Here is a 26568-nt window from a genome sequence, read left to right as displayed (position 1 = left end):
ATTATAATAAAATTACGCTCTGACGATGGAAAAAATAATCTTCGGGTACTCAAATATGCGTGGGCAGAAAAGAAAACTGCCTTTAAATACTAATCTGAAAATAAGAACCACTGAGACTCTTCTTTTGGATACCATAGACCAGAAAACTGTAATGCCACGAGCTGCCATTGAAACAGGAGGAAGATCCACGGCTTTCTGAGGCTGTTTTTCAGTACTCTGAGATACTGAGATTATTGTCCTTTGACAAATGGGGGAACTGAGACAGAGAAGGATGAAGTCATTAGCTCCAATCCTGCAATTAGCACATGGAGGAGGCTGGATTCCGACCCAGCCCTGCCTTGTCCCAGAACCACACCCTTAGCTGCCAGGTGATGTAGCTTCACCCCCTGACTGGCCCACACAAGTAACCTTTACTACATAAACACTATGCGGCATTAATGGCCATCTGCTATCTTTGAAGACAGGTAGGAAGGAGGTTGCTACTCAACATGGCTGTTCTCCCATCAGGAGACCTCTGTTCAAATAATTTAGACTGAAGAAAATTCTTGACTGACTTATTTTCAAAGGCCCAAATTGAAGTTTTCAACCATAAGCTTTCCAGCGTCTGGACTCAGATTCTGAAATGTAAGGTAGGCTCTAATTCTCCTTATGTTTAATACCAAGGAACTGGAACCTACATGCCCTTGGTACCCAGATATTTCAGGTAAGACGCTGGCTGCCGCAGTTACCATCTTCCTCTCAAACTCCCCCCAGTGGCACTCTGTTCATGAAGGCCGCTTCTCTGGGAGGCAGCCAGGCAAACAGCCACCAGAAGGATACGTGGTACTGAGAAGCTCAATATTAGATAAGTGGTCAGACTTGTTTATTTGAATTCCTCCGTATGGCTGGTCATCTGATCTTCCTGCAAAGGAAGCCTGGAATAATCCACTTTAAGGTCGGGGAGGAACAAAGGGCATCGTGGAGAAGAAGACAGGAAAGAGGAACCACGCAGCAGGTGAAAAAGAATAGAAAAGCCAGAGGATGAAGTACTGTCCATAGGAATTTCCTAAACCATTACCTGAGCTTACCTCTGATTAGGGTTCATTGGCGACACTACAATGGAATGAAAAAATATATACGCAGATTCATGCATCAGACTCTATCCCTCTCTGGATGGTCAGCTTGGAATACACAAGAATTCATCCTGAGTTACCCAGTAAAGGGACAGCTGAACCAGCCATGGCCAGACTACACCTGTGGCAGACATGCATGGGATAGGAGATCAGAGGTTGGGGCCACTAAGCCACAGTCATTATTCCCTGTCATCTGATACCATGCACCCTTCAGGTTATATTTAGGCTCCCCATGTGAGAGTTTTAGCCAGTTACTATCATCATAGCAGTAGCAATAGTTATGAGATGATAAATAATAACAGTAATGATAACAATTGAAATATTTTAGCATGGAAAATATACCATTTTGAAATACTAATTTCTCAGCAAGATGAATACATTTCTAACTTAAAAAAATACATTCCACCTTCCTCATTCAACACATAATCAATTTCCTAACCTCCTTCACCGTGACCACTGGCCCCATAGTCTCTCTCTCTCTCTCTCTCTCTCTCACACACACACACACACACACACACACACGCACACACACACAACCTCACCCTATCCCTTACACTTCATGTACAGACTGGTGGAGAGGAAAAAAAATTTCCTCTACCCTTTTAGGTTTTTTGACCGGTATATTGACATAAAAGAGATTAACGAAGAAAAACAAATTTAATTATGTATGTATGGGAGCCCCATAAGAATATGAGACCCAAGGACATGTTGGGTCAGTTGAGGCTTATATGCTATCCTGACCTAGGGAATGGGATAGGGGCTTAGTGCTTCAAAGGGGAGGAGGGTGATTCACAGGACAACAAGGAGAGATGATGCATAATTAGATGTTCGCCCTGCCATACAGATAAGTATTCCAGAGAAAAAGTAATCTCTGGTAATAGCTCTTTCTCTGAGCCAGGACCAGTATCCAAATTATTTTAGGCCATAACAACTTGACCTTGTTTATTATGCTTTTCTTGGTAACTTCCCATAATTGACTCCCTACTCCTAACATCTTCTTTTGTCTTTAGCTGAACATGATATTTAAGGTGATGGCTTTGGCCATTTTAGGGAGTTACTCAGAGTTCCTGGGTCTCTCCCATGTATACACAGGAAGCATACACATCATTAAGCTTTTGTTTGTTTTTCTTCTGTTAATCTGTCTTATATCAATTTAATTATTAGTTAGTCAAGAACCTAGACAGGTAGAAGGAATTTGTCGTTTTTTTTCCTCACCACACTACATGCTCCATAGGCAATGATCAACTTAAAGAACAGTGAAATAAACAAGGGTTCTGAGCTCAGACTTAACCAGATTCAAATTCCAACTTTCCCTTAGCAAATCGTGAGACTGTAACTATTCTGAGTTTGAGTGTCCTCGATCTGAACCACTTTGGATAAAGTACGGTGCCTCACAAACATGCGACACGTTACATATATGGAGAGTGACCCTACTATCGACTAAAAATTAGGGACATTTTTTACATGTCAGTTATACCTCAAGAAAACTGTAGGAAATAAATTTTAAATAAGTAAGTAAAGGGGCACCTGGGTGGCTCAGTCAGTTAAGCATCCAACTGTTGATTTCAGCTCGGGTCCTGATCCCATGGTTCATGGGATGGAACCCTGCATCAGGATTTGTGCTGACAGAGCAAAGCCTGCTTGGGATTCTCTCTCTCCCTCTCTCTCTGCCCCTTCCCTACTCACTGTCTCTATCAAAATAAATAAACAAATTTTAAAATAAGTAAATAAATAAATAAATAGGGGGTACTTTCTATATATGCTTGAAATGAAAGGAGTCATCCTTTTCTTAACTACTAAAGAATTTATCTACATCAACCAGGCCTCCTGTTTCTTCTCTCCTCTTCTGGGTCTGCCACCTTTTGGCAACGTGAGCAAAAAGCAAACATACAGCCTATACACTCATTTCATATTTTTAGGTACTTTAATAAAGATTTTGGAGAAACCAGGGTTGAATTTAAACCGACAAATCGATGGGGCGCCTGGGTGGCTCAGTCGGTTAAGCCTCCAACTTCAGCTCGGGTCATGATCTCGCAGTTCTTGGGTTCAAGCCCCGCGTCGGGCTCTGTGCTGACACCTTGGGGCTGGAGCCTGGAGCCTGCTTTGGATTCTGTGTCTCCCTCTCTCTCTGCCCCTCCCCTGTTCACACTCTGTCTCTGTCTTAAAAATAAATAAACATTAAAAATTTTTTATTTTTTATTTTTTTTAAATTTTTTTAACGTTTATTATTTTTGAGACAGAGAGAGACAGAGCATGAACAGGGGAGGGTCAGAGAGAGAGGGAGACACAGAATCGGAAGCAGGCTCCAGGCTCTGAGCAGTCAGCACAGAGCCCAACGCGGGGCTCGAACTCATGGACAGTGAGATCGTGACCTGAGCAGAAGTTGGACGCTTAACCGACTGAGCCACCCAGGCGCCCCAAAAGATTTTTTTAAAATAAATAAACCAACAAATCGAGAGGGAGGATGAAGTATAGGTTCAAATTGTTCAGGCAAATGCCAATTTCCATTTCCACGGAAGATAGAAAGCTGAGTTAGTCAGACATCACTTTGGTAACCGGTTAACTGGCAGGACCGCCGACTTAACACGCTAAATGGGTCTCTCTCTCTGGAGTGTGGAAATCAATAACAGCCTGTCCTCTACCCCGACCACGTGTGTCGCAGTGGCCCTGCTTCCTTTACTATGTTCTGCATCCTCAAAGGTCAATCTGATCACATGCCTGTGGGGCCTTCGGGGGACCCCCCCAAAACTTTGTGGCCTGCCAAAAAGTCATTGCATACAGCCAAGAAACAACAACATCCCAAGGCACAAATGGGTGCTGTCTGTGTAGCTGTCAAGATAACCTGAAAAAACAGGTAGCTGATGACAGCAGAAAGCCAAGAATGCGAAAGGTAAACATCTGTGATTAAAAGGAAAAAAAAAAACAGAGAATAGAAACAAAACCCTAATGTCAGCTTGCTAAGGAAAAGGGGTTCATCACAATCTATCCCTCTGTGCTCTCCTTTACCCTGAAAATGTATTTATGTCTGTCTGTCTGTCTATACGTATGTATGTAAGTATGTATGTACATACATATGTATGTATATATGTCTTCATTCATTCATTCATTCATTCATTCACCGTGTTAAGCACTTAAGTGCTATCTGGGTGCACAGTAATGGATCCTGGGCTTGGCTCAGTAAAGTAAGACCGCCTCACCGCCTGCAGTTTAGATGTATTTGTGGTTGAACATCGGGACACATTTGGGGGGGACTGCCTCCTCTCTGGGTCTCCCCTCTCTGACACGCTGATAAAGACAACTGAGGCTTCAGGTCAAACCTTTCCCGTAAGCTGCCTCCGTCTCGCAAACCCACAAAGAGATCTGGAACAACCCAAAGGTGGGCACGATCCACTCATCCGTTTTGTCCCCTTTGACCTGCCACTTTGCTCTCCCTCACATTCATTGCAGAACGAGCTCTGCTCATCTCGAACGGCAACATGGTCGTACCTGGTCTCTCAGCCTCTCTTGGTGGCCCATGATCGCGGTGGCATGATGGGGGTACTTCTGCTTCAGATGTTCCAGGAAAGCTTCTCTCTTCCTGTCCATCTCAGATGTTTGCATTCCCAGTATTTCTCTGGAACTGCGGGGTCCACCTAGAGTGTGTCTCCTTGGGATATTGCGGGAAGACTTGGAAACTGAAACGCGACTGTTCCCATTAGAAAGGCGTTCCTTGGTTCTGCGACATTCTGCATCTTCTAATGACGTGACTTGTAGATTGCTTTTTCCTTGTTCTGAAAGACAAAAAAAAAAAAAAAATACAGTTTGCAATGAAAGATTTTACTAGAAATGTCATTTACAGAACACTAAGAGGGTTTCTGGCTGCTGTTAATATGTAACCATAACCTGGCAGGTTATTTGTTTTTTAGGCAAGACGGGAACCAAATCAACAAAGGAAATGAGAAAAATTGCACTAACGCAAAAAGTTGTAGAGAGAAAGGTGGTCGTTTCCGACTCTTTTCCTGAGATTATTCAGAAGGAGAACACTTGGTCAGACAAGTTTGCAGGCAACTGGGTTACCCCTTACCTTCAACTGTAATTATAGAAAAGTTAGTTCCAGTGATTCTGATTATTGTTTTTGTTTTAATTGCAACCTCATGCTGGTAACAGGACTTTTATAGTTTCATAATCTGACGGTGGTTTCGGAGACACTTATTTCATCCCCAAGACCAGAAACAGGCATTATAATCACAGACATATGAACCCCCTGAAAACTCCAGCCCCCCTCCATTAGCATAAACCAAGCAAACATTAGAATTTTATTAGGTCAATATTACTATTAGGTAAGAATGGAGAGAATATAAAGGCTTGGACACATTTTGCCTGAAGTGGACTTTAAAACACACAGTGAAAAGGACAGAGATATGGTACATGTTGATGGCCTTGACCTAGACCCTTGGCCTTGACCTTGTCTCGGACACGGCCTTTCCAGGCCAAGTTGATGTCCACCTAGAAGGGAGCAAAGGAGGCAGGCGATGACAGTGGATAGGGAATCTCTGCTCATTCTCAATGGTTGGCAAGTAGGGCGTCAGGTCTGCATCTTCTAGCTGACTGAAAAAGGAGAATTACTTCTTAAAAAACAAAACTAGAAAGGGAGAGTTACGAACATTCAAAAGCACTTCAGACTCTCTTCAGCAGGAGCGGTACTTACACACCACACAGATGCAGGCAGGATAAGGTACTCCTGATCCGTGAACCCTGGGCTCTCAGGCGTCCTGCCTTTAACCTCACACCCAGACCATACAATATGATCTCTAAACCTCACCATCTTCATTCATTAAATGAGGATGGCTGGACCAGTATTAGATGTGCAGCGTCTTCTAGCTCTAGATCCTTTAAAACCCAGTCTTAATGAGTTTTTAAGGAAGTTTCCGGTAAAAGCTCATTTGCTAATTATTTACCTTTAAAAGTTCTGTGCAGAAAAAAAGATCCACTATTTGAAAGTTCTAGACTTGAGTCTCAGAGAGACAAACGAAACTTCACACCAGTGATACCCAGAGCATCCAGTTTATACACACACCAGCTCATCTAAAGGCCATGCCCCCAGTGCATTTCCCTCGTTGTCTAGAAACGCCTCTGTAGACAACCCCAGGTCTGACGCCCTTGGGTTAGGCATAGTGAACATTTTCAACTCAGGCTGGTTTTCCTATTCTGGTTTTCCATCCGGAGAATGGTGTTCTGGGAACAATTCTTCTTGTTTACCCTTCACTTCTCATTACATTGCTAATTATAGCATCTCCATCAGACACCAATGAGGAAAGGGAGGAAAAAATAGCCAAATTAGTTAATTCTCCTACTCTTCATTAGTTTCAGCAGTAAATTTAGAAGGGGAAGAAGACTGAACTGTTGATTAAAAAGATATTGAGAGATTAACTGTATCATTTATTTAGGCTCCTTTCTCATTACATGGACCCACATGACGGCTGCCTTTTTTGTGGTGTCTTCTTTAATAAAACAGAAGTAACAGGATCCACTGAATAAAGCGAGTTGCAAAAAATGCCATATGTCAGGTTGGTAAATACGTGTGCAATCTGGTTTCGCTTTAGCTTTCGGAGTGCGTGTGTGTGCACATGAGTTTTACATTGGCCAAAAACTTGTTGTATACCTCATATAACACTATTGACTTTTACACAGTATTTTTAACGATTACTTTCGACATCATTAACATATTTTAAAAAATGATCCTGGGCAGCTAGATTAATTGGCGGGATTGAATCTTCGGGAAGGGGACTTCTTCACATGGGCAAACACACAGACACCCATATGGATAAATGTTCAGGCACCTTCAGCCACCAACAGCAGCAGAAAGTTCCATCTGCCTTCCTCTGCCACACAGACTCACAAGAACTATTTTGTCTCATCTAAGGATCCTCAGACTAGGTCAAGACAGCCAGAACGGTAGCCCCTTGGAGACTGAAAACAGTTTTCCGCTTTCTTCCCTCAGATAAATTCGGAAAGGAGCGGGGGAGGGGAGGAGTGGCAGTCTTTGCAGCCAATCTCCTGTCACCATTTACCTTTGGGAAGCCCCAACTTGCTGACTCTCAACCCCTGCCGTTTTCTAACACTTTGCACCGGAAGGTCACGTCAGCCTTATGTTACTTTCCCATTTTTTCTTTTTTGTGCATTCTTCTAAAATGCCTCCAGTTGTTTAACAAGGTTGGATGTGACCTGGAGGAAGGCAGCAAAAGCACTGATGCCCAAATGCGCCAACGGCCAAAGGCACAGTCCTTTGGCGGATGCCCAACTGAGGGCGGGGCTCACTCCTTCCCGTGGCTCCCCTTCTTGCCCTTCACCCCACTCCGCTATCGGCCCGGTCTGTCTCCCGTCCCACCACCAGGCACCTGCTCACAGGCACCAACAACACCCCAACCCTACTGTCCACACAAAGCCACTTGAACATGCGTCCCGGTCACCTGAGCCCTTTCCTCAGGGAGGCTCAGTTCTTGGGGGCTCTCAATTCCCGGGCCTGAGGGAGAACTGACAACTCTACCACTCCAGTCATTTGGGGACACCGTGACCCTTCAGCTGGGGAGAAAAACTAAGCAGGACAAAACAAGAGGCGACCGGGCAAAGGACAGGTAGTCACAATTCCACAGCCGTGGAGTCAGAGATCTGAGTCCCACCCCTTCTTCATTATCCACAAAGCCATCCACACAGAAATCCAGTTCTATTTCTTGTCTGGAATGCACTCTGGTGCTAACATTGAAGTATGGGTGTGTCCAGCCACTTGCTATTCTGGGAATCCGTGTCAAACAAACAACGATGCTGTAGCGTGAAGGCAAGGCTTCCAGTTTCCCCTTCCTGCCGCTCCCAGCCTCCGCACGGCCCCGGGAAACTGCTCTTCCTAGCCCACTCCAAGCAGGGCACAGAGCAGAACAGGAGCGTCGAGCAGAGAACAGCCCCTCTAGCATTCCCGGGAGCAGAAGCAGGGATGAGGAGGGCGGCAGTGCCAGAGAGAGAGACTCTGCTGAGACGCAGCAGGTTATCCTGCGGGCAGGAGCCCACGGGAGCTGAAGGCTGGCCTCTGGGCCACAGCTCAGGTGGCCTCAGCCAAGTCAGCTGACTTCACAGCAAGAGATTTGAGACCTCGCATCCTTCAGGCATTCCACGCCTGCCTTCCACCTGCGAGCCAGCGACAAGACTTCCCTGAGATTTTATTCCCGAGTTCAGATTCGGTAGGCCACAGCCTCTTTGAGAGGGAGTCCCTCCCTTCTTTGTAGTGGCTTCCGGTTCGCTATCTCCAAGATGGAGCTTTGCAGTGGTGCCAGGATCCTCTCTTGTCATAGGAACACCGTGGGGAGTTGCTGTTTCGTCTGGCTGTACAACCTCTCCGGGCCTTCTGTGGCAGCGACAGGATTTTGCCCGTCCGTGTCTTCAAACCATAACGTTCTCCTGCTGCACACACAGAAAGGCTGCGTTTTCCAGCCTTCATCTAGCTGGGGCCTGGTCCTAATTCCTCCGGTCAATGCAGTGTGGGTGGCCAGAGGTGATGTGGGCCACCTTCAGCCCTGGCCCCCAGCCTTGCTGAATGATCTTCCGTGCTCCTTCTCTTTGATCTTGGGCTAGCTGCCAGTCAAAGCTCCAGAGGAAGCCGTCAAGGCCTTGGCGAATGGCGGCAGGCTACACAGAAGGGGCCTAGGTCCCAGAGCCGGCCTGAAGGTGTGCCCTCAGGAGATCCACCTGGCCGGGAATATCCACATTCCACTGTGTTCAAAACATTAACGTTGGTTGTGCTAAACCACAGAGATTACAGGGTTGTTACAGCAATTCGCCTATCTGACTAATACACATCCCATATTCTGTTGGGGGCCCACGGGATTTCTTGCCTTCCTAGTTCTCTTGTTAATATCATACAGATCACCACCATATACGAACTGGCACAGAAACTACAGCCGAAATCAGACCATTATATATATTCACCTAAAAACCCTTAAAAATTAAATACGGGATAAATAAGATTTCTGGGATAGACAGAGTAGGAACAGCCCTTCTGCTCCCCGGAAAAACATTCTCGGCTCAGGTGTTGGTTAGATGATTCATTCATTCTCGAAAATATCTATTGAGTGCCTACTCCGTACATTGAAAGGAGTTAGGAAATACAGTGAAGTTGTGATCGAGAGAGACATAATCCCCTTCCCTTACAGAGGATCCACATTATAATGAGGGAAGCAGACAAACAATACGTCATATAAATGTCACGTAGTGATAAGTGCTCTTTAGGATAAAACAGGTCAGGGGCAGAGACTGATGGGACAATTTTAGAGTTCTGTGCAAAGACTTGAGTATCTGGGACTCCCCAAGCTTGCGCTCTGTGGCCAGGGCCATTTTTTGCAAGTTCAAGGTGTACAATGTGTTGGTTTGATACATTTACATATTGCAAAAAATGATTACCAGCAGAGCAAATACTATCTCGAAACACTGGTGGATCAGGGGTTGGCGGAGGCGAGCAGACGGGCTGATAACACTTTACCTGCCCAGGGGTTTCAAGAGCTTAGGGGCCTGAGCGAAAGCAGACACTTCAGGGCCACTGTGGGCAGATAGAGGCAGCCCGAGGAACCTCCCCCAGGATCGCTCCAAGGAGCCCATGGGCTTTAAAGGGAGTGTGATAGTCTTAGACTACAGGTTAGCCAATAACTACGGAGCGCACACAGGGCACCTCGCAATATACTTTCACGCTGTTGTTTTCCTAGTAAGCTGCCTATTCAGCCACAGAAACCTCACTTATTAGAGCCATTCTTGGGGCGACCATCTGCCCCAATTTGCCAAAACACTTGTGGGTTACAACTGCCGTCCCAGCAAAATTATTCATAGGGTTCCTTTTCACTCTCCAAAGTGTCTCAGTCCAGACAATAAGTTACATGATCACCCAGGGGATCCTTATCTACAGTAGATTGGTAAACGCCAAGCCCGGCGGTGGAATAATTAGCCTTTGGTTCAAGAAATATTTATTGAGTGTTTTCTACGTGCCCGGTGTTCTGTTAGTGCAGGAAATGCAAAGATGAGGAAGACCTGGTCTGCCCTGGAATATCACTTTCTTATTGGGTGCAACCATCAAGAATGCCGGGCTAGAAATGGACACGGTGTATTACGGATGACGTGAACAGAGGCCTGGCTTCCCTGTGTGGTCCTCGTGCTGACCAAAGAACTGAAACTGATGCCATCCTCCTTCGCTGCATCGCTTTACCCAGAATTCAACGGGACCCTACACATCCAATCTGAATGCTTCTCACCCTTACGATCTCTCCAGCCACCCCTCCCAATCTCTCTGACTTCTAGATACTCAAGTGTCCCAGGGTGTACTGGGGACCTGTCCTCCTGCACACAGACCCAGTCCTAGCAGATCTGACATTGACCCCCGCCCGTCCTCCTCAATTCGAGTGGAGAATATCCATGCTGCAATCAGCATCTCCGCTTGGATGCCTGATATAAACCTCTGGATCCTAACCTATCCAAAGGACTTCCCATTTTCCCCTCCACTTCCAAACTATACACACCCTCTCCTCCTCAACTCCACTCAAATGCTTTCCCTTTTGAGTAAATGGCAACTCCATTCCTCCAGCTAGGCAGGCCAACATTTCTGAAATCATCTCTGACTTCTCCTTTTCTCTTATATCCCACATCCAATCCGTCAGCAAATTCTTTTGCCTTAACTTTCAGTATACATCTGGAAGTGTCTCATCACCTGTTCTACCACCTGCTGGTCCAACGTCGTCCCTGGTTTACCGCAGAAGCCTCCAAAATGGCCTCCCTGCCCTTCCCCTACCCCCCATGTGGGTTATTCTCGGCATAGCACCCAATATTTCTCTTTTATAAGACAATTCAGGCCTGCTAGCCTCTCCCCAGCTCTTTTGAAATAATCAAATCTCTGCCACAGTCTCACAGCCCTATGTGATTTGGCTTGGATTACCTCTTACCCTCTTTTCTCCCAGCCTTCTCCCATGTCCTTGCCGTTCTTTGAACATGTTCCTGCTATTCCCTCCCTCACCTCTTTCAGATGTTTATTCAGATATACACCAGTGAGGGTCTCCCTGATAACCCTATTTACAGTTTCACCCGCAACCCATGTACTTCCTGTTCCCTTTCCCTGCCTACAGTCTTATTTCTACTTAATAGAGTTACTAGATAAAATATAAAATGCCCAACTAAAATGAAATTTCAAGTAAATAATGAATAATTTCAGCATAAGTATGTCCCAAATAGTGCACGGGATATACTCATACAAAAATAATTATCTGTTGCTCATCTGAAACTCAAACTTAACTGGGTATTTAACTCAAATACAGGGTATTTTTACTCGCTAAACCTGGGAACGCTGGCATCTAACATGCTATGTATTTTATGTATCAGTTCATTGTCTCTCTTTACCACCTCCTTCCCTCCAAACATGGCTCTTAGAACAGAAGTTCAGCGAGGGCAAGTATTTTTCATCTACTTTGTTCACCGTTTCTCCCACTGAATGAATGGGTAAATGAATAAAGTGATTACATTCCCTCAGCCTGACTATCCCCAGCCTCTGAAGCATCTTTGAAATGCTGTGTTTGTTTGAAAGTTATTTCTTAAATTGGTCCCATTCTAATTGCCCCTGTAGATTCTGGGTCATTTATGTCAACAGATGGAATCCTTGCTGTGGGATCCTGCCCTACCAGATAAGGGGGGAGGGGAGGGATGGCAGCCTTATCTCCCACTGGACCCCACTGACCAGGCGCCCTCACGGAGAGTGCTCTGTTTTAGAAACACAAACACAGACACCTAGACGAAGACTGTAGGACTGGGGGATCCTCCAGGGTTTTCTAAGCTTCAGGTTTCCTGCATTTCACAGGACAGGGGTAAGGTGGGGAGGGGGGGGGTGTTTTAATTGCCGTGCTTGTGCCTAGCTTAGTTTTGCATTTTCAATGTGGATGAGTCATTTGTTACTTCCCTTTCGCCTTTTTAAAGCACACACACCTTTTCCCCTGTGCATAATCCCTACTCCCACGCAGAGCACTGTAGACCCGCAAGGCTTCTTTTAGTTCCTAACTGGCCTCCGGATGAACCTGGGGTAGGGTGGGCGGGGATGGTTTCGGATTGTGCGGGTTTATGAACACGCTGCCTATATGATACCATATGATAGGCTCTATAGGCTCTGGTATCACAGACGTCAGAAACTGGAAAGCAGAGAAGTCCTTTCTCTACCCAGCCTCGCTGTGAAATTTCTTTGGAACAACATTAGCTTCTGGAAATTCCCTACGGAAAAGACAAGTCTATTACAGACACAATTAAAGGAAAACTGCCTGGAGAAAATTTACCAAAATTCTCTAACAACTCCCAACTTTTGAATAGAGAGATTCACAGAGTCCCATCCATCATCCACATAGAGGTACAAGTGTTCCCCTACTGCTCTGATCTGTAAAATAAAACATCCCTAAACTCTGTAATTTAACTCTAAAATTCCGCAAAACTTGCATCCAGTGTGCATTTGCCTCATGGGATCCCCCAACCAATGAATGGAAATGCTGCCCTCCCAGAGATAGCCTCCCAGAAACAGCTCCTTTCTCCCACGGCTGGAGCAGTGAGTATTAAAAGCTGCTTTTAGCGATATATTTTGTCATTGCCTAGAGATACAACACATACTGAATGCTTACTGTCCCACAAACGCGGTATCCCCAAGCCACTTCTTTTGCTGCTGACGAAAACCCTGCCAGAGATCAAGTCAGACCCAAGAAATCACAGCTCTCCACTCAGTTTTGAAAACGCACCACCCCAAGAAAAGCGCGTTTTCTTTGCCATGCGCCCCGTCTCGGGATTATAAAAAGCAGCCCGCGGCGAGGAACACGCTTAACTGTAACTCCATCTTTGAATGAGTCTGTTACTTACCCTGCTTCTGCCCGCTGTCTGCTGAGTAAGGAAGGCACGGCTCACATTTCTGGCTTTCATTTTCTTCCATTGTCCCTGCCTACGGCACAAGCTCCTTGCTGCTCTTTAAACTTCAGAGCGCAGTTCTGAAAGCTCCCAGAAAGCGCCTGGAAGGGGGCCCTGGGCGGGGGGAGGGGACCGTGCGAAACCCCACCCCAAACTATTCTCCACTCCGGTGCAAAGTCTCTCTCGCCGGAGAAAACTGCATTCCAGCGTCGGGCCGCCCCCGTCCCTCCGTGCCTGCGGCCCCGCGTCCGTCCGTCCGTCAGTCCGCCAGCCCGACTGGTCCCGGAGGAAGGGGGGAGGGGGGAGAGCCTGTGCCCCGGAGCCGCCCGCCGCCCCTGGCCCGGGCGAGCCCTGCGCGGCGCGCGTGGGAGGCCCCAACAGGTGATGGGCTGTCCGACCAGGACCCGGACTGCCTGGTTTGCACCGCTGCGAACTGCCGAGATCCCGCAGCCGGGGAAGGAAAACATTTCACATAGGATCGCCGGCGAGAACTGGGTTCTCCGTTCCCTGGGTTCTTGAATCTCAGACACAGAAGGAGCCTCCCAAGTAGGCTGCTGTACATATTAATACACAGCCAACTGCAGAACATCCCAAATTTGAGTGAAATCTCTTTATAAAAAAGAAAGAAAGACAGAAAGCAAGCCTTTATGCTGAATGTTGTTAAGTAAACACTTTCTGGCAATAACTGTTTAGAACCTGATTAACACAAAGAAGTTGTTTACTTTTCGCACAGTCAGTATCAATCACTTGCACTGAACTTTAAAAAGAGTTTGTACCCCCATTTGCTTAGGCTTTGACGCCTCTCCTTTCCCCCAACACACACACACACACACACACACACACACACACACACACACACCCCTTGCTTACAAATCTTGAAAAGTAAACTAGTAAAGTCAACCTTCCGAATCTCTCAAGTTAATTACTTTAAAATATCTGAAAGGCAAAAAAATTGCTTTTCTTTGGTTGGGCAGAGTTACATCCAACATACTCATTCTCCTTTTAAGCTATCTACAAATATTTATTTTGTTCTTTACCCAGTCCTTGAAAAATTGGCAAATTTCCCAGAAAGTGAAAATAGGAGGCACAATGTCCACACACACAAAAAAAAGATGGGAAAATAATCTAAGCAACATTAGCTCTGTCATTTCAGCCATCTAAAAGTAACACAATCACCAGTAGGAAGAGTGTGATATTTTAATCTGTAGTGGCCTCATCAGTTGAGGGGAAAAGAGGACAATGGGTAGCTTGCTGACCATACCTTCATGCAGTTTAACTGGCCATTCAGGCAAGGTCTTAGATTAATTTAGATCAAGAATTTGTGCAGAACAATGGCTGGCCTATCCTCCAGATTCTGACCTCAAGTCACCTGTGTGTTTTGGCAGCGTGGGAGACATATTTTGGCCATCTAGGACAAAAAAGATGCGGAAGGCCCGTAGGGACAAAGGATATAGGGAAAATGGACATGCCAGAGATTGAGCCAAACTCTCACATAGGAAGGGAAGAAGAAAAGAAAGACCCTGAAACTCCTAACAGGATTTTTCTTGAAATCCAACATGTGGGGAATCTTCTAGAAAGTTAAAGCCATGCCTGGCAGCATGAATACAGGCAATTGAGTCGACAGGGCTCAAGGTCTCCATGACTTTGCGGCAGAATTACCTGGTAATCTTGCTCTAAGGAGGAACTAATCTTACACGGTTTCTGTACTGGTTCCCTGTGGGCAAATGAGTAAACGCCAGAGGAGTCTTGTTTTAACCTTACTATTTCCTCAGATACAAAATGTTCAGGAAGGAGGGATTTGTGTTCAGGCCCCCGGGTCCAGATTGTCCTGATCCTTGGGTAGTTGTTGTGAATTTGTCTTCAAATTAACAATGCCAGGGACGGTTGGAGTGGTGGGGAGGGACACACCAGAGGATGTCCCTGGGCTCTCACCTGACTTGTTTCGGTGCCCGAAGAGCCTGTTCCTACCAGCTCCTACCTGTCACTTGTCACAGTACAGTGGCAAGACCCCCACGGTGAAGGAGACAACAGCATACCTACCATAGCAGCCCATAACAACCAACAGCCCACTGCCTGCTGGGAAGCCTTTCTGGCTAGCTCAGTTCAGGCGGGGGTGGGGGAAAAAAATCCATTTTTACATGCAGGTTTTGCTTTCCTGGGGCTGTTTGGAAAGTGGGAGAGCAGCCCTTCAAGGCCCTGTCGATCCCCAACTGGGCAAAATAAGGGCAGGTCTCCCACCAGTTCTAAACTCTGGTTAGTTTCCAGGCAGCCCAAGGAACCCCCTCTGCCCACCACGTGTTCAAGCTGCTGGGACCCTCCCCTCCCCCACAGGCAACGCAGACTGCGGCCTGTGTAGATATTCCTCCAAGCAAAACTCTTTGTGCAATGCGCAAAACGAAAAGGCATTACGAGTGAAGATAATTAACATGAATCATTAAGGACCAGGAAATCTAGACATATATTTACAGTAAATCACATTCTCTTGAATAGTTCGACTTTCTGACCATTCTATGGGGGAAAGCTTCTACCAGACTAGTTACTGGCCTTTTGTTCCTTCTCCTTGAGAACGAGAACTGAAAACAATTCAGAGAAAGCTCTGTATTAATGCCTTTGCACTGAACTATTCTGTACAACGCTCTTCAAAGCACACAGAGCTTACTAGGACTATTTTGCTAATTGTCAGCTTCTCTGAGAGGGGTCTCTAGAAAATACTAACCGTTTTCTGCAATCTCCATAAGCTCAGTAACTCAGATCTTCATGAAAAATACTATTATTGTCATTGCTATAGCTGCGGAAATGTTCTTTCTGGAAGAAACCCTATTTGAACTAGAAACATGCCGTGCTTTTAGGTTTAATTTAATTTCTAGGTTTAAAAATTGCTATTACAAACCAATCTGCCTACTGCCGTACTTTGAAATGTGCAGTGAAAGGCAGAAGGGAAGCGGGAAGAACTTGAAATGTGATTTTCCTGCACTCATATAGAGAGCTACAATAATGATACCAGGGGGCTGAATTTTCAACTCCATTTCTGTTAACCAGGGAAGGTGCAAGACTATTTCTTGCTTAATGGCTCCATATGTTGGCAATTCATGACTCAAAATGAGCTAACACACAAAAAAATGTCATTTAAAAGGAAAGACAAGTGATGAGATAAAAGGGCAAATGGTGATTTTGCAGGCGGAACTATCCTGTTGCAGAACTGGGCCACTACTGGATTTGAAAACACAACTTAAACAGACATCCGCCATGACAGGCATTAGTGACAACAGTCAGAAACTATTGCGTGTGACTGCTTAGCAGGCCTATTTAATTACAGAGCTGTGGAAAGCGTGTCAACTCTTCCTTTATGTGAGTTTTTCAAGAGAGAAATCATTGCTAGAATCCAGCCTTCGTGGAATTGCACTGATAGGTCCCAAATTCTTTTTTTAGTTTAAATGCTATTCGGCACGTGGAAACCAATTTGACAATACATTTCATAATAAAAAAATAAATACAAAATAAAAGATAAAAAAAATGCTATTCGGCACAGGATCGCCTACGATGATTTGACACGAGGACACGAAAGAAATACTTAATGCTAGCGGGAGCCATAAAATGTAATTGTCAAAGGCATTGGTCACTGAAAGGAAAACTAAACAAAATAAAGTGAAAAACAAATAAGCCAAAAATGTTTCAACTGGAGCCCCCTTTGACGTGTTACACATTGCCTTTCTGAAGGGAACACCCCTGAGTGTCAGCCTGGAGTTCAGAAATGAAAGACTTGTGACAAGTGGGAGAACATTTGCTTAAATGGACGATCTGGTGAATGAAATGCGGGCTCTCCCACCTTACTCTTGCCAGCAGTGTGTCAGCTGGTTAGGGTGACCTTACACTTAAATATAAACCAGAGCACTTGTGGCCGCGAAAGGGGACACTATAAATAATTGCAACAGGACAAGACGCAGAAACCACGACTGTCCCTGGCAAACCAGGACAGATGGTCCCCTCTGTGTAGCCCAAGATATGCCCCATGTGTTCTTCGGGTTTCCAAATGCAAAAAGAGCCCAAAGAAGGCTGTTTGAGTTTCCCCACACCGACCTCACCAGAGAAATTTAAGCATTAATTAAAGGTGTGAACCGTCATCTGAGCTGTTTTACAAGCCCCACCAACCACTCCACATTGAAGAACAAAAATCTCACAATAGCGTATTCTGTATGATTCATCCATCAAAACAGAATTTCCCTTTCTATGTTTAGGGCAAAGAGCTCACAGATGTGACCATGGAACCATTTCTATCTCTAGCATTCTCTCCAGAGGGTAACCAATCTTCTTGATCTTACTTGAGTCCTTAAAATCCCAGCTACTCCAAGGAGACCTGGCCAGCCAAGGAGAAGTGAGTTGACAAAAAGCCTCCCCCACCGCTCACGTCTCTCTGTATACAGATGTCTTGGAACTTTTCTCCCTACCCCGTAAAATTCTTCATGCAATTATGAATACGAACTACACTTAGATCCAATGTGTTAATGCTTTAAGCATATTTGCTTTCTTTTCAAGAGAATCCATTGATGTCCATTTTTATCGGGGTTTCTTTTATCTCTTTTAAGTTGGAAGACGCTGGAAAGCAAAGACCACGTCTGCCAAGCAGTGTCGCTGGGGCGGCCCATGTGTGCAGCACATCATGGGGAAACCAGCGCTCAGCTCTGCTTCACGTGGTCACAGCAGACCAAGTCTGGCTTCCAGGTGGCGACTTTCAAGTGAAAATGCAACTGATGTACGCTCCCCCCCCTTTTATCCCAGAGCGGGCTAAACTGTGTCATATTCTATAGAGTTCCTAGAGGTGGAACCCATGAAAATGTAAGGACGCCCACAGATACAAGCACCCTGCTTGCTCCTTGCTTTAACTCAGTGGTGCTATTATGAACCCTTTCATCAGAGAGTATTTGGTGAGATTTCATTGGGAAGGCATTTCCCTGGCCTACTTCTGCCCCTGGCCTTCTCCACGTGCCCTGCAAAGCTTCAGTGAGTTGTTGGGGCAGTAAGGACTATGGGGAACCAATCACAGGGCCAGAAAATTGGGATCAAGGGTAGGCTTCTATTCCCCCCCCCCCCCCCCCCCATTTTGCAGATGAGCAAAATGAGACCTGGAGAGTTAATGCCAGTCAGGCCCCCTCGTCAACCATCACGCTGTTGAATTTGTTTAACACTTAGGATATTTTATCCCCTTTTCTCACAACTGCCCTAGGGGACCCCTCAATTATTCTCATTCCTTTTTCTATATCAAAATGGAGAATAGGGGTGCCTGGGTGGCTCCATTGGTTATGTGTCTGTCTCTTGATTTCAGCACAGGTCATGATCCCGCGGTTCATGGGTTCAAGCCCAGCATCCAGCTCTATGGGGCCTGCTGGGGATTCTCTTTCTGTGCACCTTCCCCACTAATGGGCACATGTGTGCATGCGTGCATGTGCTCTCTCTCTCTCAAGAACAAATTACTTAATTAAAAAAAAAAAAGAAATGGAGAATAAAGTCAGAGTTGGTACAGGGGAGAGTATATCTACTTTCTAAAACCCCTCTCCCCTCAATCACAGAATCAGGTCTCATATTAGCTGGGGGTCTTTGCTGTACAAGACACTGAGGCCCGGTGTATGCTGTAATGTACGTGCTTGCCTGTGTGCTGTTTCTGTAATGCCAGGAACATCCCAGGTGAGACATGGCTTCCCCCAGGACGTGAGGCTGGGACCAGCCATCAGAGATCATGGAGAGGAGCCTGCACATAGTCAGATAGGGGAAAGGGCCTGTGAGGTGAGTTGGGGTACTGGTAGGCTCACGTAGGCTGGTGGGGACAGGGTGCGGCACAGAGGGGGGGTGACCTCGGTACAGCAAGAGAGATGTCTGAGACATTCCCCTAGGGTCCCAAAGGGGGATTATTCCTACTGCTCCTCCTGAGCCTTTGCTCTCCTCATCCCCACCTCTAGAACTCAGAGGTCCTCACCTTCCCTACCAGGCAGCGGAAACGTTGAAACTGGATTGAATGTACTGATATTCTTCTCAGCCAAACAATCACTCACGTAGACTTTCAATAATGCACCTAGATTTTTGTTTGTTTGTTTGTTTGTTTGTTTCGCATTTTCATCAGATCTTAGTTTCAGGGAGTAACAGCCACAGACAACAGAGAACGGCAGGGTTGTGCAGATGCACGGCCCTCCTGATTCGCCCCCGGGAAGGCTGACACTGCGCTCCGGGGGCTCAGGGCGCCCGACGGGGCAGGTGCTCCCTCGGGGTGTGCGGAGGGCGGGCCCGTCTCCAGCTTCTCCATCAGGCCGGCTCACCCTCAAGTTTTGGGGTCAGTTCTTGAAAGCCAATCATGTGCTCCAGAACTTAAGTATTTTTACAGCGATCTTCTCTCCCCACCCCAGTCCCCAGGATTTAAGGAGAGGGTACAACCCGTGTTCGTTGCAGATGGAAAAAAGTTTTAATCACGAAGGACCTGACTTCAAGAGCCAAGTGGGAGGGGGAAGAAGACCTGGGGCGTTTACCAGCTGTCCTGTGGCTCTCCTTCTCCCCGGCCCCCAGGTGAGTTCTGTGGTCCTCCCCATGTGCTCCTACAGCTTAAAGTTTTGTTTCCCGGATTATACTGTTGTGCTTTTGAAACACATTCTTTGCCAGATTTTACAGTCTCTCAACTGGGCAAGGTTTAGTGGGGCAAGATATTTAATTAGAGGTTGGACCAAGTTTTCCACAACACTCTATGAGGAGTCTAATTTGTGTGAACTGAATGAATTCATAAAAGAACAAAATGATAAGTAGTTTCTACCTGCCGCCCCCCATCCCACGCACACCTCCCCCCTTCTGCACACCCCCCCAACCCATGTGCGTCAGAACCCAAGACCCTGATAAACGGCCAACTGGTGCACTGATGTGGTAGACTAGTGAGGAATCGATGATATTCCCAGTGTGCCCTGCTCGCAAGCCCTTTCTGAGGAAAGCAGCCGGGGAGCTTCTCTGGGCCACCCCAGGTCAGTAGGGACCAGCTGGGGGTGCTCCCTGTCAAGAACTCAGGGATCTCCAGGCTGGAGAGGGGCTCAGAGACCCAGTCAGATCGACCCTCTTCTTTCCTACAGAATTTGAATGCGGTACAGAGAAAAAGGAGTTAGGATGACCCACCAGCCAGGTTCGCCCAGGACTTTGGGTGCTCCCAGAATGCAGACATTTCTCCTTTTTCTAATGTTTATTTTTGAGAGAGAGAGAGAGAAAGAGAAAGAGAGAGAGAGAGAGAGAGAGAGAGAGAGAGAATGAGTGGGGGAGGGGCCCAGAGAAGGAGGCGACAGAGTTTCTGAAGCAGGCTCCACGCTGACAACAGTGAGCCCGACTCACGACTCATGAGCCTTGAGCCTTGAGATCATGACCTGAGACTAAGTCTGAGGCTCAAACGACTGAACAACCAGGCGCCCCGGGATGCAGAAATTTCCATGCTAAAATCAGGAAAGTTCTGGGAAACCTGGGTTCAGGTGGTCACCCAGGTGCCGGCAGTATGGCTAAGCAAAGAGGAGCCCCCCAAACAGACATCAGCAGGCACAGCCAAGAGACTACAAAGGAAAGGATGGGGTGGGGTGGGGGGGGAGGGGCGGGTAGGAAGGGGGAGAGAGAGAGAGAGAGAGAGAGAGAGAGAGTGTTCTAGCAGAAGGGCAGTAGCAGCAACAGAGGAAAGAAGCAGGCAAGAATGGAGCAGCTGAATGAGAGGGACAAGGACAGATTTCTGTTGGTTTCCAGAGTAGCTACTGCTTCTCCTAAATGTCAAAGGATCATGTCCAGCTGCCCAGAAGGCCCGGGAAAGCCATTTCCTAACCCTCCTACTTCCTCACATAAATAAGAACCCAAACTATGGGTAGGGCTATGCCTTGTCACCGGAGCAGGTCACAGCCTGTGAAAATCAGGACACTCAAGTGGAGAGGTTACAGAATCATTTCCGAGATAAATAGATATGGTTTGGGTCATCTTCAAAGCACAATGTTCTTTGCCCCATCTTTTTCAACATTGATTCAACTGATTGATTGATTGATGATTCAGAGAGAGAGTATGTTTGCTCATGTGTGAGTTGGGTAGGGTGGGATGGAGAAAGAAAATCCCAAGCAGGCTCCATGCTCGGCATGGAGCCCGACAGGGGAAACGATCCCATGACGCCCTGGTCCCCGGGGATCATGACCTGAGCTGAAATCAAGAGTAGGACACTCAAGCGAATGAGCCACCCAGGCGCCTTACGTTTTTCGAAATTGAAGGAAATAGTGAAAATTACCTCGTCCGGTCCGTGTTTCTCAAACTTCAGCAATTTGTGTCCTGTCATCAAATTGTTACACTTTATATTAGTATTGACTCACTTAAAAAGATGAAGCTTTATCTCCTTGATAATATTGTTAAAGGTACGGGTTTGATAAAACAATGCTCTATTTTCTGACTTTTCTACAGATGGTAAATACTGAGCTATTTTTTTAATGTTTATTTATTTTTGAAAGAGAGGGAGAGAGAGGATGGGGGAGGGGCAGAGAGAGAGGGGGACCGAGGATCCAAAGCAGGTTCTGGGCTGTCAGCACAGAGCACACTGTGGGGCTCCACTTCACGAACCATGAGATCATGACCTGAGCCGAAGCTGGATGCTTCAACGACTGAGCCCCCCAGGCACCCCCGTAACTATTTTTAAAAAGTAAAATATTTTGTTCTTATAATTCATAAAATTGCTTTATAAGACACTGCGGTCTGGAGAGTACTGGTTTAGTGTTGGTAACCAATTCATCCATGTCCTCATTCACTCACCCCTTCGTTTTTTCAAAAATGTATGGAGCACAGGGCTGCCTGGCTGGCTCAGTTGGTGCAGCGTGCAACTCTTGATCTCACGGTTGTGAGTTCAAGCCCCACATTGGGTGCAGACATTACTTAAAAATAAAATCCTGAAAAAAATTATTGAGCACTAATTTGCCTTTGGGGGATGCTGGGGATGCTGGAATCGAGGAGACAAGCCACCGCTTTGTGAACATTTATCCCACCGCAACGTATTTATTGCTCAAATGTGAGCCTCTCTCATGAGACTGTGAGGTTGCAAAGGAGGAGGACCAGCTTTAGCCATTTTGGAACCTGAGCCCCTACCACAGCGCTGGGCACACTGACATACTGAGTAAGTGCTTTTTTGCCTGGTGGGCTCAAGGAAGGAATGATGAAACCATGTGGACTAAGAAGATAATGTTCACTTAAAGAAAAAAGAATAGAGCTCTAGTTGAGATACGGACAAAAAGCATCGATAGAGGAATAGCCACACTGGTCAAGAGCAGGAAAGGCTTGGGAGAAAAGGTAACATGTGGTCTCAAAGAAGGGATAGAGTTTCACCAGGTGGGTCCCTGGGGAAAGAACATTTCAACCCAAGGAACCCCAAATGCCATGCCAATGCCTTGAGAGACAGTGTGAGTGGGGTGTGTGTGGTGTGGGCTGTAGGGAGCGGGTGGTGGTGACAAATATTGGCAGAAAGTAAAGACATCAAAAAATAATGATAATCATGAGGATCAGGGTGGGCAGAAGATCGATCAAATGAGTAAGGGCCAATTTTGAGGGCTCTTGCATTTCAAATGAGAAGTTTATTTTGTTTTATTTTTAAATGCTTATTTTTGAGAGAGACAGCGAGAGAGAGCACACGCACACGTGAGTTGGCGGGGGGAGGGTAGGCACTGAAGGAGGGGGACAGAAGATCCAAAGTGGGCTCCATGGTGACAGCAGAGAGCCCAGTGTGGGGCTGGAACTCACGAACTGTGAGATCATGACCTGAGCCAAAGTCGGACGCTTAATGGACTGAGCCATCCAGGAACCCCTCAAATGAGAAGTTTAAATTGTATCCGGTAGGCGACAAGGAAGGGATGGACCAAATCTGTACTTTAGAAGAGTGATTCTGTTAGCACAGTGAGGGCTGCACTGAATGGTGGGGGGGGGGGGGGGTGAGGGGGGGTTAGGTGGGGGAGGGGTGAAGTGAGCAGCCGCGCAATTAGCTAGGAGCTGTGATAAATGTACCGAATTTCACAGTGTGTGTCTGCTGGGTGTCACGGACAATGTCCCTCCATTACTCCTTCCCGCCTTCTCCTTGTATTTGCTCTCTAGAGCAGGTGCCCTATTTACTGCCACCCCCATGTAAATATTCTCCTAAATTACAGCTTATCCGTTACACACAGGTCTGAGTCACTACTCTGCAGAAATCCTATAGATGATCAAGCCAGCATCTATGTTTATCCAGTAAGAAGAAAAAATAAACAGCAACAAATGTCGCCCAGTGAGCACAAAATCAAAAGATGATGACAAAACAGAGGCAGGAAACTAAGAAATTAACAGAGTGCTGTTTCACTCAGGTTCTCAATTTGTGCAGAAGCAACCCCACGCTCACTCTGGAGCTGTGCGATCTTGGATGAGTGGTTATTTAACCTCTCTAGGCCCTCGGGTTTCTCATCTGTAAAATGAAGGCTTTAGGCTAGATAAACTCAGACACTCCTCACAATTATAACATTCTATTGCAGTCCTACTACAGCTTCCAGACAAGCCAGGCTCACGTTAGCAAGGCAGGGGAACCCCTGCTGGGAGCTGCCCCCCCCCACCTCCCCAAGCAGTCCTGCCATCCACCGCCCCAACGTTACTAATGGAAGGGAGAAGACGATTACCTATGCGTATTCTGACGTTCTTCTTTTGTACAAATACTGACTGCATAGACAAGGCTACAGCTTTAAGGTCAAAGGAAGAACGTGGTTTAGCCACCTTACTCCAAAAGAATATCCGTGTCCAGGGAGCACATACTCTGGAGTCCAAGCCTGAATCTTTGCTCCACTACTCATCTGCTGTGCAACCTCGGGCAAGGTGCTTTAGTTTTCCTAACCTGTAAAATGGAGATAAGAATAATAACTTATTTGGGTGTGCTTGGGTAGCTCAGTTGGTTGAGTGTCCGACTCTTGATCTTGGCTCAGGTCATGATCTCGTGGTTCGTGAGCCTGAGCCCCATTGGGCTCTGCACTGACAGATGGAGCCTGCTTGGGATTCCCTCTCTCCCTCTCTCTCTGCCTCTCCCCTGCTTGCTCATGCATGCATGTGCTCTTTAAAAAAAATTTATCCCATAGGGTTGCCCAGAGGATTAAAGGAGGACAGTGCCTGGCACATCGTAAGTGCCATATAAGTGTAGTAAGTGAATATATCTCGGTCAAAACATGATCAATCACCCTCTACTATCCCAAAGTGGGGCATGATCTCTAAGGAATCCAGACATATAACTAAAGCTGTTGGACATAGGTAGAAAGTGCCATTGCTGGACAGGTGAGCAAGATCCCTTAATATTCATCAGTGACATTTCCTCTTCACGTCACAGGGAATTTATTTTGGCACTTCTATTCAATGTCTGCATTGCTCTGAACGAAAATAACATACAGTGACCTCAGTAATCTAAACATAATAGAAACATCAAGAATAGATCTGGATGAGGCATAGCCAGCGGCATTAACTTTGCATGACTGGTTGGGAAAGTTAAAAGGTGTAGAAACTTAGCATCTGCCAGGGAAGATCTTGCTCCCTCAGAAAGACTGGGGCTCCCCACTCTCGCCCCATCAGTAACAGTTCATGAATCAATGAATGAATGCACAAATGAATGAATGAACGTACGAACAAATGAATGAATAAGCCCTTGTAACCAAGGTATTTCTACTCTATGTTGAGGTCAAAATCCAATGAACACAGCACTGGGCACCCAAAGAGAATTAGCCAGAGAATGCTACATAGCTGAGGCATGGGGGAAGGCACGGGCAAGAAGTCTCGGGAATCTGATAAGCATATTACTCGCTGATAATGGGACTCTTAAAACACAGTCAATACAGATTCATAACATGTTTGGAGTGGGATTTGGTCTCATCTGGGCTCTGGTTTTATGAAGGGGAAAACGAAAAACCAGACAGCACAGAGATTTATTTAGATTTATGTGTTTGGACGGTCATTTAACAGATCCACAAACCAATCGAGAGCACCTGCCAGCCCCTTGCAGGGAAGTGTTGAGAAGGATGATGGAGGGGGTGTTGGAAGGATGATGCCCACACACTCAGGGCACGAAAAGCTCGAACTGTATCCTAAGCACGGTGGAGGCATGCGCGGGAAAGAAAACAGCAATCACGTGGTCAGATTTGTGTTTTAGAGAATGGATTTGAAAGAAGCAGGAAAGGGGACTACACTCAAGTGGCTATTATCATAGTTTAGGAAAAAAGATGTGAGAATCTGAACTAAAAGACTAGGCAGACTTGCGAAATACTTAGAAGGTCAGATGGCATGCAGATTAGTTAGAACATGGGTGGCAACAGTTGGGAAGATGACCCCTTATGGCTAAACAGCCACAGGTGACACATCAACAGGCCACCGAGGGTTTTACACTGAGTTGGTCACCACTACCACAAATAGACCCGACTATTTCCAATACAACTTCATTGCGCTGGTAGGTTTCTGTCGGTATATTCTTTCAATGTCGGGAACAGCATTGCCCATTCTAGGAAAACGGAAAGAACTCACTGTTTTGCCAAGTCCCTCTTTTTTCATAAAGTTAGGAATGGCTCTAGGCACATTACATGGCATCAATTTTGTATCGTATGCAATCTGATGGATGACTATGTGTGAAATTATAAATAGCTGTCAAGAAGTCCAATGACCATTCATCAAAGACACAACATATGTATGAGTTACAAAGCCAGGATGTCATAGAAAAAAATGCATTACTCATGTAGACCCTTTTATGATCCTAAAATTCCTGTGCCTAGCAATGAATTCAATTTGTTTTGGGTACAATTTCTTGAACAATGCAATGTCCTTGGTTTAACTCCAAATCATGATGAAATATGTTGTAATGTGTTTTTTTAAAGTTTATTTATTTATTTTTGAGAGAGAGAGAGAGAGAGGGAGGGCAAGTGGGGGAGGGACAGAGAGAGAGGGAGAGAGAGAATCCCATACAGGTTCTGTGATGTCATCATGGAGCTTGATGCAGGGCTCAAACTCACAAACCATGAGATCATGACCTGATCGGAGATCAAGAGTTCCAAGCTTAACAGACTGAGCCACTCAGGCGCCCCTAAATACATTAGGTTTTATGTGTTATGCCCAGCACCCAGCACAGTGCCTGGCCCATAGTCAACACCCCAGGAATATTTGTTGGATAAATGAACGAAAGCAAAGACAACCATGGGCAGAAGCAGTCCCCCTGGGCCGGAAGCCCTGCCCCCGGGCATCATGAAGAAGCAAGAGGCCGCGGGAGAGCAGCACAGCATTTTACATCTCTTTTCTGGACCCACGTGCCTCTCAGGCTGCATTTAGGATCTACCTGCACCTGCGCCTGCACCTTCTTGGGTCTTTCTTAATTACTTCACTTACCGAGACTCAAAGTCCCAAGGGATGACAGAGTTAAAGTAGGAACGCAAATCCCTGTTTAGGCATTCGGCCACTAGAGGGCGAGAGAGTCAAAAGCCTGCTTCTGAACGTCAGCTTTGCTCTGCAGGGTGGAAAC

The 26568-nt window shown here is 46.2% G+C and overlaps 1 protein-coding gene across 8 annotated transcripts in view; it reads right to left on the bottom strand.

Annotated features, from left to right (window-relative positions):
• The window catches only part of KIAA1217 (KIAA1217 ortholog), a 447053-nt gene that overhangs the window by 287414 nt on the left and 133071 nt on the right, over positions 1-26568 (bottom strand). For 2 of the 8 annotated variants that reach the window (XM_060659150.3, XM_060659152.3), the window contains exons 1-2: positions 13002-13423; positions 4599-4882 (exon numbers count right to left, since the gene is read on the bottom strand). In XM_060659150.3, the coding sequence (XP_060515133.3) occupies positions 4599-4882; positions 13002-13071 (354 nt within the window). In that variant the 5' untranslated portion in view covers positions 13072-13423. Of the gene's footprint in view, positions 1-4598; positions 4883-13001; positions 13424-26568 lie in introns of those variants that run through there. The other 6 variants (XM_081796073.1, XM_060659155.3, XM_081796071.1 and 3 more) reach the window with 4 other exon arrangements.

Source organism: Panthera onca, chromosome B4, assembly GCF_046562875.1.
Source record: "Panthera onca isolate mPanOnc1 chromosome B4, mPanOnc1 haplotype 2, whole genome shotgun sequence".
In the NCBI taxonomy this organism is placed as follows: domain Eukaryota; kingdom Metazoa; phylum Chordata; class Mammalia; order Carnivora; family Felidae; genus Panthera; species Panthera onca.
This window is presented reverse-complemented; position numbering and strand designations above follow the sequence as displayed.